Below are 21202 nucleotides of genomic sequence, written 5' to 3' on the forward strand. Positions count from 1 at the left end.
GGGTCATTTTATTGGGAGGTCTATGGTTGCTAAAGTTGGTAGTGGTAGGTTTCTGGATTTTCTGTATAGCTTTGAGGTTTTTCTCTTGGAGTTTTGCTATTTCAATAGCAACAGCTAAGGTTTCAGGTTTGGACATTTTAACCATATTAACTATCTCCTCTTTTAGACCACTCATGAAGCATGCTTTGTAATATGAATCAGACAAGTGAGGTAAGGAGGGCATTACCAGGGCTTTAAGCATTTCAAATTTTTCAAGGTAGTCAGCTACGGTTCCAGTCTGCACTAACTTGTCGAATTCCTCAATGGCCTCCTCTGGACTCCCCTCTCCAATCTGATACTCATACCAGTGGACAACTCTGTCCATGAAATGGTTTCCCTCCCATGGAAGACCCCATGGAACCAGATATCAGCCCTGTCCCTGAAATAGAGTTCAGCTACCTCAGCTTTCATGTTCTCCTCTATCTCATGTATTTTGAAATATTTATTAGCCTTCCGGATCCATTCTCTGGGGTTATTCCCCTCAAAAATTGGTAAATCTATTTTAGGCAGTCTTCCACCAATTCTGTTATCTCTTTTGCTGACTGTTTCCTTCTGCAAATCCATCCTGGATTCGTTTGGCCTATCCTTTCCCTTTGCACTGCTACTTCCTTCTAGCTCCTTCCCTCGATCGCTAACCTTGGCCATCAGTTGAGCCATCATATTCATCATCCCCTCATACTTCTGATCCAATCCTTTGAGCAGTTTTTCAGTAGCATCTTGTCTGAATTCCATTGTTCTGATGGCCTGCTCCATCCCATCATTTTGTTGGAAAAAGTCCTGACCACACTTCCTAACTCTACCACGTCTCTCCTCAATGCTTCCTCCTGGTTTTTTGTCATCCCTATGGCTCGTGATCGAGCTCTGATACCACTGTTGTGGTACAGAACTGAAAAATGATGCAGGAACTGGAGATAATTGGAATTAATCCAAAAAATATACAAACTGGATTTCAAGCTAAGATGAATTCGTAAATCGACCTTACTTTTTATTGAAGAAAACTTCAAAGATACAGAATTAAGAAATGGCGGAAAAAGTAAAGAAGGGGAGAAAGATTGCAGGAAATAACTTGAGGAAGTAACAAAGATATTCTCCTTGCTGTTTTACACAATTCAATTCTGATATCTAACAAAATACATGATTCCCCTTTTTATAGAAAAACTATTCTAACTAACTCCTCCCACTTGCTAATGAAAACGGTAATGCATGTGAGGGAGAATCTTCTGGAATGTCTGGTGCAAACTCAGCAAGAATGGCATGAACCCAGGGAAGGCGTGTTTCCCAGTTCACGCCTCTCGCGTCTCTTCGCGCCTTTCCCTCTCTTGCTTTCACGCCTTCGTCTTCTTTGATGAACTGCTGGTGACCATTCTGCTTAACTCACGTCTTCTTCATCCCACTTCATGCCGGATCACGCTTTTCCTCTATTTGTACTTCACGCCTTCCTTCTTCCTGTACTTTGCTTCATTACAATAATTTTATACTTCTAGTCAAGGAGACAACTGAAGATTTGGTTCACCAACGCCTGTGAGATCTAAATTATTTTAACTATTTTCTTCATTTATTGATATTTGTATATTTTCTGCTTTTAATTGTTGGTATAGCTATCGTGTATAATTGAAAAGGTGCGCAATATTTAATTATTCACGTAGGCTATTTGCTAGTTGGGGGTAGTTGAATCCGTAATTGTTCGATTACTTTCGCCCCGGTAGCAACTGGCATAATTGGATTTATGTCAGGGAAACATACGATCTAATTTAAACAAACCCTCGTAGTGTGTTTGTTAGTTAGGATTGGGCCTTTCTAATTATTAATGCCATTTAGAAATTAAATCCTACGGTCGTACCTAGGGTTGTTTCCGGGTTAGGGATATAGTTAACGGTCGTACTTTAACTATCGAAAAATTAAGGAAAGGTTGGTTGTTTATCGCGTACATGACAACTATAACCAATCTATTAATAAATGTGGAATTACCTATGCATCGATGATCAGTGCATGAACCATTTCTGAAGTGTATTCTTGGTTAGAGTTCTCCCAATTATTTTTGTCAATTAATTATTTTCTGCATTTAATTTATGTAGTTAGCATTTAATCCAAAAGCCCCCCCATACTTTGAACTCTAGAAGCAACGAATTATCCCCAGTCCCTGTGGATTCGATCCTACTCACCGCTATATACAAAATCTGTATTTGTCTTGAGTAGATAATTATTATTACACAGGTTCGGCACCTGTCAGCAAGGTCACTTCCCCTGCATGGATTTCTTCTGACGATTCCTATCACAAAGCCCTTAAGTACTTGAAGAGCAGAGAGCTCTTCAATACCCTTTGGCATGCTTTCGAGCAGATAACATTCTGATAAATCCAAATGAGTCAGGTTCCTCAGCGCTGATATATCAGAAGGCAGTTTCTCTAGATTGTGACATGCACGTAAATCAAGGATCTCAAGGCTTATTAGGTTAAGCACCGAACGAGGTAGGTTAGTCAATCTAGAAACGCCTCTGAGACTTAGATATCTTAGGGATGTCTGACGTCCCAAACCATTCAAAGAGACTTCATATTCCACTTTCTTTTTCTTCTTCGACTCAACTGTCAAATCTTTATTTTCCACTTCAATATGATGTTTGACAGAGTTTTGCCACCGGCCCAACTGAAGAACCTCAACCCTATTCAACTTTGAGAGCCAGTCAGGTTTAAATCCAAGATATTGATCATTTACATTGAAAACCATAAGAGTATCCTCGGTCATTGTACTGTATGAATCACTACCACCCGGCAATAAGAATGCACGACGATGACCATTGCTAGGCATCCCTGAGGGAGTAAATTCAAAAAAGCTAAGTCTTTTTGCAATCGAGATCAGCATTCTTCGAATCCAAGGGTGCACAATAAAAGTGTTTATATTGGGAGAAAGGTTCTCAAATATGGGGATTGTGAAGCTTTCATTTATCAATTCATTAAAGACATCTTCTCCAACCTCCTCTGCAGTCTTTTCTGAGGTGTTAGTGACCATGCCCTCTCCTATCCACCAGTAAATAAGGGTCTCTTCTTTATGATGCTATTCTCAGGGAAAATTGAAAGGCACAAGGAGCATGCTTTCAATTGATAGCTCTCCAGACAGTCAAAACTTTTCTGAAAATTTGATATTGCTTTGCTGGCATAAATTTTTTCCTCCACACCAAGTCTCAACCACTCTTCAGATATTGTCTGATCCTTCCTAAAAGCCTCCTCATAAGGGAATTGCATCCCAGAAGAAGGCATCGTACGTGTTCTATCTATTAGCTGCCTTTCCACTACCGAAAATAGCTGTTTTACAGACACAACACTCTCACTGATGCGCTCCAATCTATTAAGAATCTCATTAGCCTCGTCATGCTGTTTAAAGAAAACATCATCATCGATGTCTTGCTCCAAAGTTCTGAACTGTTCCATGAGTTTCCCTTCCCAATGTTTTATCCTGGGGAACAAACGTTTCATGCTGCCAAGTTCATTCTTGATTTCTTTGAATTTCAAAACCAGAGGGTCTCCCTCACTGTTCTCGCTGATACTCCCTACTACAAATTGCTTAGCTTTTTCCAGACGAGCCAGTAGTATTGGGACAATTTCCTCGGGTTTTCTTTGAGTTGGCATTCTTAACTACAGCAACAACTCTTCCAATTAGCTAAGAAAACATTAGCAATCAAATCTTCAAAGATAAAACTTTTATATGCTTAAAACAAACCAAGACAATCCACTATACTGCTGATTAATAAAATCCCACATGCAAATCAAGATTTACTTCAAGGTCAAAGAACAGTTGCATACAAAACTCAACCATTTCAAAAGAAAAAAAAAAGTCAACTTTTATTTTTTGGGTTTTTGTTTTATAGTTATATTCACAACTAGTAAATGTCTGAGCGATCAATGAACCAAGAAGAAATTTAAACTTGTTGGAAGAACATTAAAGTACCTGGGAGCCTGCAGTCTGGAACCTTTAAAAGGGCTTCTTCTTCTTCCTCCTCAATTGTGCGATAGGCAGACTAGACGGGTAGTAGAGAATATATTATACTTTTCCAATTTAGATTACTACTTTGAGAGAGGAGGTTTCAAGTTTCAACGAAACAACAAATGAGGAGGAAAAGAAAGAAAGAAGAGAGTAAAGAGACTTTTCTTCTACTTACCCAAAAAGAAAAAATAAAGAAACTTTTCTTCTGTTTTTTCAGTAGAATAAAGAAAAAAAATATAGAAAGAAAGAAACGAAAGTGGCCTGCATCGGAACTTGACGACGGCGACGAGAACGAAAGTGAAGTGAAAACTGGAAGTTGCCTTAAAAAGGGTCATAAAAGCGATAAACTTACAATCATGCCCAAAACTTTTCTGTTTTTTTTTGCTGTTGGCCCTTTAGTGTTTTAAATAAGGGTAAATTATATATTACCCCCTGTAGTTTATCATTTTTTACATAATTCCCCTATAGTTTTAAAAATTATACATAACCCTTCATGGTTTGGATTAAAGTGTCAAAGTGACGGAAATAGTCACTCGTAATGGAACTTCTAAAAATATCGAAATTACCCTTATAAATACATGACACATTAAATCCGTATAATTTTTATATTTTACTATATAACCTCTTATGGTTTAATACTTTACCATATAACCCCCTCATAATTTTTAAAATATACACATAACCTCCCTTGGTTAATAAATAATTTTTAACTTTACATAAGCGTAATTTTGATATTTTAGGTGAAGCCGTTATAAATGATCATTCTCGTCATTTTGACACTTTAATCCAAACCATAAGGGGGTTATGTATAACTTTTGAAACCATAGGGGGGTTATATAAAAAAAATGCTAAATCACAGGGGGTAAAGTGAAATTTGCCCTTTAAATAACTACAAATAGTCCTATAAACTTTTTTTAATTTCAATTTACAGCCTTGATTTCCACATTTTTCCAAATATGTCTTAATAATTTATTTCTAGAGTCACTACAGGATGATTATAACACGTTCCAAATTCGTCATTATGGTAACATCATGAAGGGGCAAACTTAGCTTTGATGTTTATAGTAGAAACACGAGTTCTTGAAAAATTATTGAAGATTGTTGGGACAAGTCGTTCTGTTGGGGAGAATTATTATGTTAATTGGAAGCTCCAAAAGAAAAAATGGGAAATATTTCTTATAAAGGGGAAGATTGTTGGCCTTAATTTGATGAATGAGATCTATGGAGAAATGACATTATTGGTTATGTCACTATACACATCTTTGGATTATGAAGGAATATGTGGAAGGAATTCTCGGAGCGGTCGTCCCCAGCAGATAATACAATTGAAAGTTAATGAGATTTTGAATATAGTTTTCCATCTCAAAATTGGATTAGAGCTTGTTCGTTATCCAATGTTAATAATAGATGTAAAACTGCCTATTTCCCATCCCGCCTTCTATATGGTGTACTGAGCTTGGGGAATTAATAGCATTCCAACATCTTATTAGAAGACTATATCTTAATGATCCATAAAACTATCCGAAAAGTTAGAAATCTTGGATCAAAATTCCACATTCTCCCTTCTTGCTTCTTAAATCCCACAATTCTCCTGCTTGTAAAAAGAGGAACTGTAAAACCAAACAGTAGCTTGAGTTTTATATATTATTTTAGAGCATTTGGTCGATAATTTTTTGTAGGGATAATTTCAGAAACCTCCCCTGAGATTTCTGACAGTCTCACTCACCTCCCCTGAAGTTTCGAAATTTCCATCTACCTTCCTTAAAACTAAGTAGATAGTATCAGATTTACCCCAATTGAGGTTGACAATGAATATAAAATATGTATCAGGAGAGAGAAAATAAAGAAATTTCACCTCTACCCTCAAGATTGTCATTAGTGAGGATGTTTATGTTGAATAGTACAAAAGCTATCTAGTTCCTTTGAAATTTGAGGGGGTGTATGTGAAACTTTGCATTAAGGCAAGGATGACTACAAGAAATTTTGTCTGCTTCATGCCAATGGCTCTTTGTGGCCTTGTTTGTAACGGTAAAAAGTAGAGCAGTCTTGCTTTGGAGCTCTATATAATTGCCCACTGGAGTTGCAACAGAAAGCATTTGGCTAGAAGCTGGTTTGTGGTTGAGATTTCTGCAAAAGTGCTCATACAAGTATAAGCTGAACTAGCTACAAACAGATGCAGATGGCAGCTTCAAGCCTGGTAGATTCATCATGGAATTCTCCAACTTCATTTTCAATAAGAAACAGATATTGCCATTGTCATAGGAAAGCAAGCATTAAAATTTCTGAGAGCAAAAGGAATCCAAACAAGCTATATTTTTGCTACTCAAATTGCAAATTCTTTCAGTGGTTCGAAAGGTTTGAAGATGGTGAAGTGAGCAGCCAAAGAACAGATCAACGTTCAAGCATGCAAAAGGAGAATCAAGTGCAGTTTGCCAAAGTAGAGCAGTTGAACTCCATAGCTGCTTATAATGAACCTCTTATTCATAGCTATTTACGTTTTTATGTTGATATTCTTTCAGTGGTTCGAAGGGTCTGAAGATGATGAAGTGAGCAGCCAAAGAGCATAAAGACATTCAATCATACAAAGAGAAGATCAAGTGCAGATTGGCAACATTGTCTAGTCCAACTCCATAGTGATGGCACTGCTTATAATGAACCTTGTATTTTTAGCTATTTATGTGTTTATGTTGATTGTAAAAGAGGTTAAATGAGTACTGGTTTATAATAGTAAAGAACCAGATTATGCACATAAGCTTCCAGCTTTGCTTATTGAATACCACAAGCATTGATTACACAATAACCAAGTCTAGAAGTAATACTGCAAATGAAACTTCAGTTTCCGTTGAGAAACCATTTCATACTACTTAGTTGCTGCGATACAAAAGCTTTGAGTTATGTGGAATTTATATGTACAACAGCCAAATGGCACCTTCTGGTATCCAGTTTCATACAAAAAGATACATTTCTCCAAAAGATCAGATATCAAATTTTCAGATACCAAAATGAGATCATCAAAAGATCAGATATCACATTTCTCCAATGTTAATACCACATGATCAGATATTCATGTCCTCTGACATCCAAATAACAAAAGACTCTTAATCAGATACTACTAAAAGGTGAAGTTGCTACTGACATTGTGAGAATCATGAGAAGCTGAAGCATTGATGTTGACAACTGTTTGCACTTGAGCACTTCCACTGGGATGTAGTGCAGCAGTATGCTCAACTGCAATTGGTTGAGGTGCTGCTGTAGAAGTTTTCGTTTTGGGGTTATATGCAGCAGATGGTGTGGATTTGTTCGAAGGCCGCCCTCTCTGAAATTTTGGTAGATGGGAGTATTAATATACAGGCATGTAAATTAGCCAAATTAGTGCCACCGAAATTAAAAGGGATTAAGGAACAAATACCTTTCTCTTAGTAGCATTCGTTGCTGTTTGCAAATTGAAGTCAGCATTCATTGCAGGTGTTTGAGTTGATGGACTTGGGTTGCTGCCTTGACTAGAAACCACAACATGCACATTGCCATCAGCATGATCTTGCAGAAATCACTTATGCATTAGCAAATTTGGGGCCTGTCATCATAGGAAAATTCTGTATCTGAATCTAAAAGAATTGTAACCCATAGAACAGATCCTGCAAGCCCTATATTTGCAATTCCGCTTCCTGGCTTTCCTCTAGCAAATTGAGTAACCTGACATGAAAATTGATAACAAATTACAAGCTCGTTTAGCAATTTCAATGCTGTCAATTAAATCACTATACTGAACCTTGTTAGTGCCACTGCTGCTTGTGTTCTTTTGTCTCACAAGTGCTTTTTGACAGGTTCTAGTATTATGGCCAAAAGCTTTGCAGTTTCCATATCTCATAGTAATTGACCTTTTTGCAACAGATTGGCTTGACTCATCAAGCCCTCTCCTTCTATTAACTCTTGGACGACCTAGAGCTCTTCTCAATGGTGGTGGAAGGACAGTTTTTGGTGTGATATCAATTAATGGAGGCCATCTCTTCTTGTGAGGAATTGGATGTATCATGCCACTGTATGTCTTCAGATACATTTCTGTTGAGAAGCAAGGATCACAATATGCCTCCAATTTTTGTCTTCTGTATATAATTCCAAGTGCAGCATGCTTGCATGGGAGTCTAGACAACTGGAAAGCTCCACAGTCACATGTCTTCTGGTTCAAACTCACTATCAATGCTATGTCACCATCACTAACTTCAAACAAGTCATCACTTGCCATCTGCAATGAACATCTCCTAGAATGCAATGCAATTTTCTTGAGCTTTTCTGTGATGTTTTTTTGGATAGCAGACGTCCATGTGCAAGCCTTCTAGTACCTTTTGTGCAATTTCTTCATAAATTTTTTCCTCAAACTCTCAACAAGTGTCAGAATTGGTTGGCCCCTTAAGTCTCCAATCCATGCATTGAAGGATTCCGTGAAGTTGTTTGTGACATGGTCACATTTCAATTCTGTTGAGAATGCATGCCTACTGGAATCTTGGATAAGTACCTCCATGCTTCTATATTCATGTCCTTGATTCTCTGCATTGCTTCTCTAAATCCAATTGCATCATAACTCTTAGCAGCCTGCCAAAAGAAACTGGTCAACAATATTCTAGGAAACTGATACTTGAAGTTACTGCAAATATGCCTGCAACAGTATCTTCCAATTGCAGATGGGAGTAGCTCTTCATATGTAAGGTTCAGCCCCTACAATAAAAATAAAACCAGTCAGCAGAAAGACATATATTTACACAGTTGGTTGTCCAAATTTTAACATGCTCAGTGTTCCAGTAATACCTTCTGTCTATCACTCATTACAGTTAAGTGGGAATTGTTATGGAATGGTCCAAAGAATTCTTCAAAGAAATAAAAGAACCATCTCCAAGTCTCTTTGTTTTCGACCTCAGCATTAGTAAATACAATGGGAAATATGCTGTTATTAGCATCCAATGCAACAGCAGTCAGCAATACTCCACCAAAACTACCTTTTAAATGACATTCATCAAATCCAACAAATGATCTACAATCAGCTAAAAATCCATCTTTCTGTCCTTTAAAACTAATAAAAAGTCTCAAGAACCTTGGTTCAACTAGTAGATTTGGTCTATCATACTAAATCTTACAAAGACTACCAGGATTATGTTGCCTTAGAAACACAGCATACTTTTGCAGTTTACTAAATGATTCAGAATGTGTGCCTTCAATCTCTTCTCTTGCCTTTTGTTTGGCTCTATAAACTTGCTGTTTGCTAGGATGCACACCATATTTTAGCATCTCAGCTTCAATGCCCTTTCTTGGCAGGTGAGGATGGGTTCTTATCACAGCTATCAGTTTCTTGGCCATCCAATCAGAGATGGCCTCACGATTTTTGTTATCCATCACACATGTGTGTTCAGGTGTGTATGATTTAATCATAAATGTTACTGAATCAGCTACAGGAGACGCATGAATCCTCCAAGTACATCTATCAACATCACAGATTGCAGTACACCTGGTTTTCTCATTCTTCGGCCTTTTGATGGGAAATCCTTTTTGGATCACATAATCCTTCAGTGCTGCTCTAAAGGCATCAACATTAGTGAATAGCTGTCCCTTCTTGAATTCTATGTCCTCTCTTGAATTGTAAGTCCACATCTTTTTCTTAACACTTCTCTTAAAGAGTCAATTTCTTGCTCAGATTTAGAATCTGACAATTTCACCAATTTCATGATCATAAAACTCTGGAAACTCTTCATCACTGCTATTGGTATCGGACAGTGCCATTAGCTCATCACCTATATCATCCTCATTGTCATCATCAAATCCTTGCTTCCATGATTCATCAGAGCTAGATTCACCCCCATACCCCCCCTCATCCTGACTGTCAACTCTATAAACATTCTACTCATCATCAGCCAAGGCAAAATGTTTGTTCTGAATTTCTATGTGTTCAGGTTGTTCAGCTGGGATAATGTCCATGTTGAACACCTCTATGTTTATAACTAGTTGACCTTCATACACGCAGAACATATCATGGACAGCTTCATCATCATTCACATCAATGTAACCTTCTGTTCCAGGTATTGCACATGTCATATGTACAAGAAGATTAACATTTCCAGGCATTTCATGTAATACCTTCTCGGAGACATCATTCAGTAGATTAATGAATGAGTAATTTTGAGGATTTATATTAGGAATTTGAACTTTTATCCTTCCACAGTGGAGTACAATGTTATGAACATCACCAGTCACCATCCTACAAGGTCAGATATCACCATTTATGAACTTCAATGAATACAAACATATAATACTAGCTTAGAGTAACTCCTCTGACCTCATGCAAACCACTTTGTATGATTCGTACAAACAGCACCATCACATATGAATGAATACACATTCTAGTTTATAACTAATATAACCAGAAATACAGTATACACTGTCAGGTGATCATATTAATAACACAAACAGACACGCAGAGCTAATGTAGGAAAATAAGAAGACATGCTCAGTTTCCACACGGTTAGTAACCTCTTATTCAGCCATAAGCTACGTAGTATCTAACCTTGTTTTGCTTCAGATGCTCTCAGAACAGCAATACTTCACCCTTTCCAGCAATACTTCACCTCAATTTCTTGAACTTAATTTCTTCAACTCTCCCGCTTCTCCTGGAGCTCTCAAATGCTATTCTCATTCTCAGTATGGCTGATGAAGGTCTATTCCTCACCCAAATAAACGATCAGTCAACTCTCATTGTCACATCAACAGCCTTGTTTGGGCACCTATTTTTGGCGCATTTTCTCTTAACCGAAATTAGCAATTCATTTTGCATCCAAATTCCAGTTAAGTTAGTTAATCTTATGTATTGATACTTTCACTAATTATTTCATTCTATTATCAGAATATATTACTTCAACAGCAGGGATATTTCTGTCAATTCAACATCCATGACATCATATTTGGGGCCCAATAATCTGACAGGGGAGGTAGATGGGAATTTCGAAACTTCAGGGGAGGTGAGTGAGACTGTCAGAAACCTCAGAGGAAGTTTCTGAAATTGTCCCCTTTTTGTAACTCTAACTCTAACTCTAACATTTAAAATCAACTACCTATAGCAGTTTCCTTTAAAAAAAAAATTCTACACTAACGGGAAAATGCAGTATTGCTTTAAGAAATTCAATATCCGTTTACACTATTACCCTAGTTGCAACCATTAAGATTTCCCAGAGGTCTATAAATTTTTATATCAGATTAAGAATTTGTATGCCACTCATCTTATCATATGCAAACAATGAAGCTTAGCTTAATTTCAAGGGTTCCACAAACTTTGAACTGATTATTGTGGTTTCTAAACAAATTGTTAGGCACAATCATATCAGTAACCTCTCTTTTTTTTAAAAAAAAATTATTGTCAATCTTATATTTTCTTTTGCATGTAATGCTAAAGCTTTTCTTTTCTTGGCTTAAGTCAGTAATACTTGCAGACATTGTTTTGGCTTTTTAAAAAAAAATGGAAATGCTTGTTGATTTGTATCAATGCCAGATGAAATAAAGTTGTTATGATATGCTGTTTGATGGAATTTTAACAGAGTACTTCTTAGAGCAAGTTGTTGAGCTGTTTTTTAACATTATATTTTTTAAAGAGACTTCTTTTTTTTTTTATACATTTGGCAGTTGGGAAATTTCAGATTACGATGCTTCCCAATAAGCCTGCCATTACATGCTCACTTTAGCAAGTGTAGAAAGTTCTGTAATTGAGAGTTTTGTTGGGAGTAGAAAATCACAGAATGATAAAAGCTATTCTACCAAGGAGCAAATCTTGAATTTTGTACAGGAGATTTGAGCAAAATAGGTGGTGTGCCAATAGCCTGTGACATGATGAATCAGGGCCCTGGAAGGTGAACATAATCATTCCACTGCAGCAAAGTAAATTGACACTGATCACACACATAAGCAAAAAGAACTTGAAATTTCTCAATGAAATGGGGATATAATTAAACTTATAATTAATCAGCTGATGGATTCTGCTCAACTTCAACTGAAATTTCATGATTTTTACTTTGGTTGTGGTGTTTGTCTTCAGAATTTCTTGGTTGCTGTGTCTCTTTTTAGGATTCATATTGCTATGGCTTGAACTATCAAGAACAGATATTGATTTTATGTTTTGCAGTCATTTTTTCTCTAGATTTATGAGTTTCACCTGAAGCTAAATAGGAACTAGCCAGGTTATCTTTACAGGATTTTCGTCATAAGTTAACTTGGTAAACAGGACATGCAATAGATGGAAAATAAGAATCAGCAAAAGCAAGAGGCGATAAATTGTTGGTTCCTACTACTCAACAAATTTGCAGTCATAAAAGCCATGCCCAAGAAATCACCTGAAATAGATTATTTTTTAGCACAGAAAATCCCTGATCCCCTGATACACTGATCCCCGATCGATATAGAACCAAAGATGCAAGGAATCCTACATGCCAAGTAACAAATTAGATAGCCAAATTTTAGAAGTGAAACCAAATAGAAGTTTAATGGAAATTTCAGAGAGTTGAACATTCACCTGAACGTTCAAGAAAGTTTCAAAGGTATTAGCCATAGCTTTTGGTAAGGACTGAATAAGAAATTAATGCATTACGACTGTGGGAATATGAGAAATCCTGGACCACTGGCTGTTGGGGTTGCTTCTCTGGATGCAACTAGCTTTTAACAGAGGACAATTTGTAATTGTAAATTCCTTCAGTTTGATCATATGGCTCATGGCCTCTAAGAAAGGCAGCTGATGCAGTTTCTCGCAATTGAACAGCCTCAGAGTTTCGAAAGAGAAAAGATTCCCCAGCCAATTGGACAAAGTTTCAACTCCAAAATCATCTATGCGCAGTTGTTTCAAAGATGTGAGGTACTGAAGTTAATCAGGCAGAGAATCCCAGTCAGAACACCCAAACAATTCTAGTTCTATAAGGGTTGAAAGATTTTGCTCAATGCCATTGAAAATGATTTGGAATGAACCAAACTCCAAGAAACAACCTATGTACAATTGCCTTAGCCTAGTATGACCACACAAACCTATGGGCACCATATCCAATTTGGGGTAGTGACGTATCCTTAGACAAATGAGAGAAGGCAACTTCTGCAAATCCACTGGAAAAACTACAAGCTCATTGCAGTTCTGTACCGACAGATACTCAAGAGAGGTGCAAAACTGCAATGCTTCTCCTGGGATGTTGGTCAATCCATGACAACCAGCAAACTCCCAGTTACAAAGAGAAGTAAGGCCTGGCCCTGGCACTCTGGCACTGGTATAGATCTGAGACTGCCACATCCATTTATTGTTAGTCTCTCAAGTGACTGGAGGGTGTGTAATCCTTGTGGTAACTCAATCAGACTATCGCAGTGCTCAATCTCTAATATCTTAAGAGAATTGGCACAGCCTGACAATTTTGAAGCAAAATTTGTCAGGTTTGAGCAATAGCCCATGTTAAAATGTGCAAGCTTTGGATTGTTTTGAAATAAACAATCTGTAAGACATGTTAGATCTGACAGGCCAAATGTGCGTAGTCTTTCAAGAGTGAAAACATTACTACATATGCTTGACAATGGCAAGATGCTGCCATCACCCGCTATGCTTAAACTAGCGAGACAACGGAATTTTCTTGGAGTGGTCCTTAAATTCGGGCAATTCCTGATGATCAATTTTTGGAGGCGAGGGAAGAAGCTCACTTCACTTGATGCTGTTGTACTTGAAGATGGCATATCTGGAACATCAATCCATTATACCAAGCTCATCATTTCCTCTAGAAAGAGATTTTCAAGTGCTGGAAACCATATGGCTCTACCTAGACTACTACAGTTCGATCCAATGTAGTAATCAGTTCCATAAGATGGAGGAGCTATAATTCTTACATTAGTAAGCCCTTGCAATCTGAGACACTGGAGAAATAGTAAATGCCCGAGCATTGGAATTTTTTGACATCTTTTACACTGGACTAGTTCTATCTCCACCAAATTCTCAAGTAATAACCATGCATTCTCGATTTTGACAGCCATTTTCATAGCCCACACAGGAAACTCATTGCCCATGAAGTTCTCTATCTTCAAGCTTTTTATATTTGGGTGAGGTTGGAGGCCTGTCAGTACATTTTCGTCCCGGTTGTCGCCTTGTCTATTTGTTCCCCAGTAATATTCCAATTTGTAGATATTTGGCTTTCCAGATAAATTTGCACTTCTGGCTTCTTCTGCATCATTCACCAGTTCTAGATTGCGTATCTTCAATTCACCTCCAAGGTTATTCAAGCACCCCAGCTCGCTAATTCTATGGCCCTTCTCTTGATCCACATTAAAGCATGACAATGTTTGAAGATCAGTCAGTTTTCCTATCCCAAATGGCATTTGAAATCTTTCAGGAAAGTAAAAATGAAGGTGTCTCAAGCTGATCAAGTTATGAAAATTTTGTGGAAACTTATCGATAGAACCATGTAGATGGAGGGCCCTCAGAGTTTGCAAATTATACAACTTGCAAATGGAGTTTGGCAGAACCTTAATTTGGGTTCCTGACACATCAAGATATCTTAAATGTGTTAGCTTGTTGATTTTGGAGGGCAGTTCCTTAACAAGATCTGCACCCTCCAAATTTAGTACACGCAAGAGTACAAACTCTAGCAATACTTGGTGAGAAACATCATATTTCAAGAACAACGTGCGCAGATTTCTTGCCTTTTCTTCCAGCAGATTTTGTGGTGCTTCACTCAATGTGCTCAATGCGAAGCATCTGCTTTTGGCACTTGAAACAGAACTTGCAAGATCATGCACAAAATCATGCATCTTACAGCTAATGACATTATCATATATATCCTTCTCCACATCTTGAAGTTAGCAGTTTTGCAGTAAAAGGTGGAAAATCTTTATCCCCGTTTTCTCCATCACATCACTTCCTTGATTGGAATACAAAAATCCTTCTGCCATCCATAGTTGAACCACTTGTTCCTTTTTCAAATTGAAATCCTTGTTAAAGATTGACCAATAAGCAAAGCATTTTTTAGCAGCAGGAGTTGGCAAATGATCAAAGCTCAACTTCAGTATTTGCAAGATACTACTTCCATTTTCATCTCCATTTACTTGAGAAAGGCCTTCATTCAAAATTAACATCCACTCAGATTTCCCCTTGTTGCGTAAAATTCCTCCTACCAGATTTGCTGCTAATGGTAAACCTTGACACTTGGCTGCAATTTTCTTCCCTATGGTGTCCAATTCCCTTGGAGCTTCTCCTCCTGGGAATGCTCTAGCTTTCAATATTGACAGACAATCTTCTTCAGATAACTTTCTAAGGAAATGTTGGGGTAGCGTCGCAACAATTGAAGCTACTTGTTCACTACGTGTAGTCACAACAATGCTATTTCCCTTGGTTGTGTTGATCCCTTCCATTGATCTTTTAAAATCACCCCATTTATCAGCTTTATCATTCCAAACATCATCTAGTATGAGAAGATATCTTCCAACCCCTATAGCCTTTTGAAGGTTTTTCACTATGGCTTCCCTACCCTGTACTTCAACATGTGATTGTGTCAATGATTCGAGCATCATGGCAAAAAGCTTAGTTACATCAAAATTTTCAGATACACAAACCCAAATTCTTGCATCAAAGTAGTTCTTAATTCTTTCATCATTGTATATTAACCGAGCTAAAGTTGTTTTCCCCAATCCACCCATTCCCACAATGGGAATAACTGAAACAACTTCATCCCTTGATCTCATCAATGTTTTCACTAAATCAGATTTATCATTATCTCTTCCCAGAACATTAGGATCAACACTTACTGAGTCAGTCTCTCTGCTTCTTGCTATGGAATGAGAAAACACAGCACCAGCAGCAGAATATGCATCCACATCTCTGATATGGAACTGATGGCCAAACTCATATGCTTCCTAATTAATCCTTTTCAAGTTTGTATTTATGTCCTTGAGTTTACCAGCCAATTCCCTTTTAAAAGAAAAGGGATTTGAGAGCACGCTGAAGATTTTTACCTTGCTTTCCACTTTCTTCTGTAGCTTTACTTTGTGTTGGAGAATTTTGTAGTTCATCTCATCCAATACATCATCGGCATCATAAGCCACGCCTTCAAGTTTCTGCAACCACAGTTTTACAGCTTCTTCTCCAACTGGTCGTCTCTCAGCATCTCGCAAGAAGGCCTGTATCATGACCAGTGATCCTCTCAGCTTTTCAAGATCTTTCTTGAAGCCGTAGATCAGGCTAAATTCTTTGTTGACTAAAGAAATCACCTTATCCAGCGGACCGTGTACAATGGCCTTCACCGAGGCACTAAGCACAGCTAGCTCAGCCATTTTGCTTCCTTGCGAGCCTAAACAAACTAAGAGGAAAAAAGTGGTGGAAGACTTGGTTGGAGAAAATGGTTGACAAGTTTATGAGTAAACAGTTAGTAATTGCTTAGACCCACAGCTATCCAATGGCAACTTTCTTGACTCCTGTTCTGCAGCTTAACGTGTTTAACTACTTATGGGGAATAAAGGTCCCACACAAATAAGTTTTTTAGGTGTTTATTTAAAATTTTACGATAACTTACTGTAAAAATTGTAAGAAAAATTTTTAAAGTGTGTAAATTTTTAAATATTTTGAAATGTATAATTTAAAAATTTTGAGAAATTTTTTAATATTACTGTAGTTAAAGTTATTAAAAAACTTGTAGAAGATAAACTTGACTAAAAACTTATTTGCCAAACAGGCCCAAAGTTTGATACAAAAGCAAAAAATTTGCATACAAGTTGTACAAAAACATTAGTAGCGTTTTAAAAGGTATTTTCAAGACAAGTAACAAGACATCCATTTTGCAGTTCTTTCCGTGCTTCACAGAGGACTTTAAAAGAAAATGTCAATTCATCTGGATTCAAACATAATTAACAGGTGATTCAAAATTGTGGCCCATTCATTTTTAACCCAAACAGCACCAGCAACTACAGCAATTCCAATTTCAATGAGATCAAAGCAGAGTAATGCTACTCAGTCGCTGAGTTTCCCTAGAGTTTCTGCATTTCATCGTGGTTCTGATCAAGCTCCAGGCCCTAACCTTCTCTACCGCAGGTTTGCTAAACAATGCAGTTTGGTTCTATTTCTTGTATGTTGTATGCCTTTGCCTAGACAGTTATGAAAGCCAACTGTTCCTTCACTGCCAAAAGAAAATCCATTATAAAGTTCTTCTATCCAAAATTAAAGATTTATATCCAGTAAAAATACAGGTCTTGGTGATGGTAGTTTAGATAGTTAATGCATTCTTTAAAAGAAGAAAATAGAAGTAAAACCTAAGCACGAATTTCTCTAGGGAAATGAACTAACTTAGCATGTTGGAAATAACCAAACTTTTCAACATTGTCAAATGGAGTTCAACTATTAAATGATTTTTCCAATTCTCAGTGGCACTTAGGCTTTGCCTTCGCTGGTTTGAGCAAAATTTGCTATCTTATCTACGCGAAAATGATAGATTGACTCAGTTACAATGCCTAACAATAGTTAATCTATGTGTATAAGTTTCCAAGAATGCTTTACTTTCATCACTTCTCTGTAAAAAAAAAGACACAGGAACAGAAAAGAAGTACTACCAGTTTAGGGATATGGACATCTTCTTGAATCATGGGGGTTTTTTCTGTCATGCAGAAGTCTTGCATTTGGTTTGGTTGGTGCAGTGCTAGGCTTGAACTCGGCTGAAAAAAGTGCAAGTGCTGCTGCTAGAAGGGCACCACCACCTCCGCCGGAGGAGAAAAAGGACCCCAATGTGAGCGGCCTAACGGCCAAAGTTCTAGCAAGTAAGAGGAGGAAGGAAGCCATGAAAGAAAATGTGGCCAAGCTGAGAAAGCAAGGGAAGCCTATTATTACTGAACCATCTGAATAGCTTTTTTTTTTTTTTGGCATTTGAGGAATAATTTCTTGGTATAGATTTCAATCTTTCCTGTCCAATTTCAAGAATTGTCCTTTACAGAAGAACGAAAACTATTATCCAAATTGTCATGAATTAGAGAATGAATCCACTTTCACTCACTTTTGGAGAGATAACAGTCAAACCAAAATTCGTAACTGAATTATCCAATCCGGCTAAAAGCTTGGTAAGGACCCCCTCCTCCACCTTGTAACCAAAACCTGGAAATTCAACAAAAAAACCTACTAATACACTACACATAATGAGCGAGAATTGTTAGGGCTGGCCCAGGAAATAGACAAACTCAAGTTAGAACAAAGTAAGCGGTATAATCGACCATATAATAGATAGGCGGTAGATACCGGCCATTTAATAATTAAGTGGTAAAACCGACAATATAAAGAAGGATAACAAAGCAAATAAAAGACACAGAAGATTTACGTGATTCGGTCAAATTGATCAACGTTCACGGGCGAGGGAGGAGCAATATTTCTACTATAAAAAAGAAATACAAAAGCCGTAGGAAAGTGGTTCTTAGGCCAATAAGGCACTTACAAAAAAGTTTAGAAAATATTCCTAAACTCAAAACAAGAGAGTGTAAAATATTTGACTAAATGGGTTTGATGACTCAAGAACGTAATAGCCCATATAACTCTCTTGAGTGGTGCAATTGAAACTAATCAAAGGCCCCTATATTTATAACTTTCAGCAGCCGACTTCTCCTTGCCATTATTCGATGTGGGATGGAAAATTCTGCCATCCAAAGTCAAGAATTGCGGCTACAGCTGCGGCTTGACAAATCAACAGATCTCCACATTGGCATAATTTTAGTTCCACTATCGACAATGGTAAAATTGCTCCACCTTCTCCACATAAGCCCCAATGGGCCTAAGTCACCGACAACGAATACCAACCAAGTCCAAGCACTGCTTGAACTTGTAAACTGGAAGAGGTTTCGTAAATATATCGGCTAGATTGTCCTTAGTATTGATTTTCTGAATAAGGACTTTTCTCTCAGCAATGATATCTCCAATGAAGTGATACTTTACATCAATATGTTTCGTCCTCTCATGATACATCTGATCTTTAGTCAAGTGTATGGCACTTTGACTATCACAGTAAATATCAGTAACACCTTGATATAGACTTAACTCGCTAAATAAACTCTTCAACCAAAAGGCTTCTTTGATTGCCTCGGTTATAGCCATATATTCTGCTTCTATAGTAGACAAAACTACGACAGGTTGTAGAGTAGCTTTCCAACTAACAGCACAACCGTCAATGCAAAATACATAGCCTGAAAGTGATCTTCTTCTGTCAAGATCTCCAGCGTAGTACGAATCTACAAAACCAACCAAAGTGTTATTATTTCTTCCAAACTCCAAACATGCATTTGAAGTACCTTGCAAGTATCTGAGAATCCATTTCATAGCCTGCCAATGTGCTTTACCAGGGCAAGACATATATCTGCTAACAACACTGACTGCTTGTGCAATATCTGGACGAGTACAAACTATTGCATACATAACACTGCCGACTGCACTGGAATAAGGAACCCATGCCATATAATCTTTCTCTTCATCTGATTGTGGTGATTGAGCAGCAGATAGCCGAAAATGGCTAGCAAGAGGAGTAGATACTGGTTTAGTATCTTTCATGCCAAAACGCTCCAAGACTTTCTCAAGATAATTTTTCTGGGTCAAAAACAACTTCCCTACTCCTCGATCTCGCTTAATATCCATGCCAAGAATTTTCTTAGCTGCTCCCAAATCTTTCATTTCAAATTCACTATTTAACTGCAGTTTCAAAGTGTGAATTTCTGACAAATTCTTGGCAGCAATGAGCATGTCATCAACATAAAGTAGCAAATAAATGAAAGAACCATCATTTAACTTCCGAAAATAAACACAACTATCATACATGCTTCTCAAATAACCATGACCCAACATAAAGGAATCAAATCTTTTATACCATTGTCTTGGAAACTGTTTCAATCCATATAAGGATTTCTTCAACAAGCAAATATGGTCTTCCTTACCTTCAATCTCAAAACTCTGGGGTTGTCTCATATAAATTTGTTCTTCAAGTTCGCCATGCAAGAAAGCTGTCTTAACATCAAACTGCTCTAACTCTAAATCATGCATGGCAACTAAAGCAAGTAAACCACGAATAGAGTTATGTTTAACAACAGGTGAGAATACATCATTAAAATCAACACCTTGTACCTGACTATAGCCCTTTGCAACCAATCGTGCTTTATACCTTACATCTTCAACCCCTGGAATACCTTCCTTTTTCTTGAAAATTCACTTGCAACCAATAATTTTCTTAGCTGACGACGTCTTTACAAGAACCCAAGTTTCATTTTGATGAAGAGATTCAATTTTTTCATTCATCGCAATCATCCACTTTCTAGAATCATCACAAGAAACTGCTTCTGAATAGGTGGAAGGCTCACCAACTGTATCAGTTTCTTCTGCAACAGACAAAGCATATGCAACTAAATTTGCATATCTTTGTGGTGGTCGAATGTCTCTTCTTTGTCTATCTCTGGCTATGGAATACTCCTTTTCTTCTGAACTATCTTCAACAGTAGACTCATGTGCATCTACTGGCACTTGCTGAATAGAAGATTTGGATTGAGAAGGACCAGAACTGCCAATATCAAGCTCCATCTGCTTCTGTGTACTATCAGTAGTACAAGAACTAGACGACTCTTTCTTGGAAGATAACATAGATAATTCATCAAAAGTAACATCTCTACTGATTACAAATTTTGGGGATTTGGGATCAGGACACCATAATCTGTATCCTTTCACCCCAAAAGCATACCCAAGAAAAATGCACTTTTTAGCCCTAAACTCCAATTTTTCATGATTCACGTGCATGTATGCTGGACATCCAAAAACTTTTAAATTGGAGTAATCAGCAGGAGTACCTGACCAAACTTTCTCAGGAATTTTGAAATCAAAAGATGCAGAAGGAGAACGGTTGATAATATAACAGGCCATATTGATCGCCGCTGCCCAAAAGTCGTTTGTCAACCCTGCATTGGAGATCATACATCTTGCTCTCTTCAAAAGCGTTCTGTTCATACGTTCGGCCACACCATTTTGTTGAGGCGTCATCCTGACCGTGTGATGCTGAACAATTCCTTCATTCTTACAAAATTCATTAAATTCACCTTCACAAAATTTCATGCCATTATCTGTTCTCAACCGCTTAACATGTTTTCCTGTTTGTTTCTCAATCAAAACTTTCCATTGTTTGAAAGTTAGGAAAACA

The 21202-nt window shown here is 37.5% G+C and overlaps 3 protein-coding genes across 3 annotated transcripts; all 3 read right to left on the minus strand.

Annotated features, from left to right (window-relative positions):
- Positions 1–8483: 8483 nt before the first annotated feature.
- Positions 8484–9656, minus strand: LOC113735980 (uncharacterized). The gene is made up of 3 exons (XM_027262936.2): positions 9146–9656; positions 8820–9007; positions 8484–8729 (listed from the first exon to the last, which is right to left on the minus strand). Exons 1-3 carry the CDS (start codon positions 9654–9656, stop codon positions 8484–8486), a joined length of 945 nt encoding a protein of 314 aa, XP_027118737.2.
- Positions 9657–13766: 4110 nt separating this feature from the next.
- LOC140037995 (putative disease resistance protein RGA3) lies at positions 13767–14816 on the minus strand. Its single transcript, XM_072083181.1, has one exon. It carries the CDS (start codon positions 14814–14816, stop codon positions 13767–13769), a length of 1050 nt encoding a protein of 349 aa, XP_071939282.1.
- Positions 14817–14864: 48 nt separating this feature from the next.
- LOC113735981 (putative disease resistance protein RGA4) lies at positions 14865–16334 on the minus strand. Its single transcript, XM_027262937.1, has 2 exons — positions 16017–16334; positions 14865–15917 (listed from the first exon to the last, which is right to left on the minus strand). The coding sequence occupies exons 1-2, from the start codon at positions 16332–16334 to the stop codon at positions 14865–14867; spliced, it is 1371 nt and encodes a 456-aa protein (XP_027118738.1).
- Between the last annotated feature and the right edge of the window lie 4868 nt (positions 16335–21202).

The sequence above is a fragment of the Coffea arabica genome, chromosome 3c (assembly GCF_036785885.1).
Source record: "Coffea arabica cultivar ET-39 chromosome 3c, Coffea Arabica ET-39 HiFi, whole genome shotgun sequence".
In the NCBI taxonomy this organism is placed as follows: Eukaryota; Viridiplantae; Streptophyta; class Magnoliopsida; order Gentianales; family Rubiaceae; genus Coffea; species Coffea arabica.